Source organism: Penaeus monodon, chromosome 28 (genome assembly GCF_015228065.2).
Source record: "Penaeus monodon isolate SGIC_2016 chromosome 28, NSTDA_Pmon_1, whole genome shotgun sequence".
NCBI lineage: Eukaryota > Metazoa > Arthropoda > Malacostraca > Decapoda > Penaeidae > Penaeus > Penaeus monodon.
In genome coordinates, this window is record NC_051413.1 from 33,569,150 (window position 1) to 33,569,403 (window position 254).

Below are 254 nucleotides of genomic sequence, written 5' to 3' on the forward strand. Positions count from 1 at the left end.
ATCCAGAAGGGAGGGAAGTGTGTCAAAAGAAATGTGCTCTGACATCCTGCTGAGCCAAACCACATACAATGACAGTGACCGGGCACTTTTAACACGCAGAGGGAGAAAAACACTTACAACCACATTCTCTTTGGACCTTCCTAGAGGAGTGCCTTGAACCGACTAGCAGAGGGAGAAAAATTTGGTGACTTAGTCTAATAAAAGTCCCGTGTTGTTTTGATCTAGAAATGTTATATATATATTGATTTACTTAT

General features: G+C 40.9%; 1 protein-coding gene across 1 annotated transcript in view; it reads right to left on the reverse strand.

Annotated features, from left to right (window-relative positions):
* Positions 1-254, reverse strand: part of LOC119591519 (sodium channel protein para-like) — a gene marked incomplete in the record, with an annotated part of 263,120 nt that overhangs the window by 93,027 nt on the left and 169,839 nt on the right. The window contains 1 exon segment of the mRNA XM_037940268.1: positions 118-162. Coding sequence (XP_037796196.1) covers positions 118-162 — 45 coding nt within the window.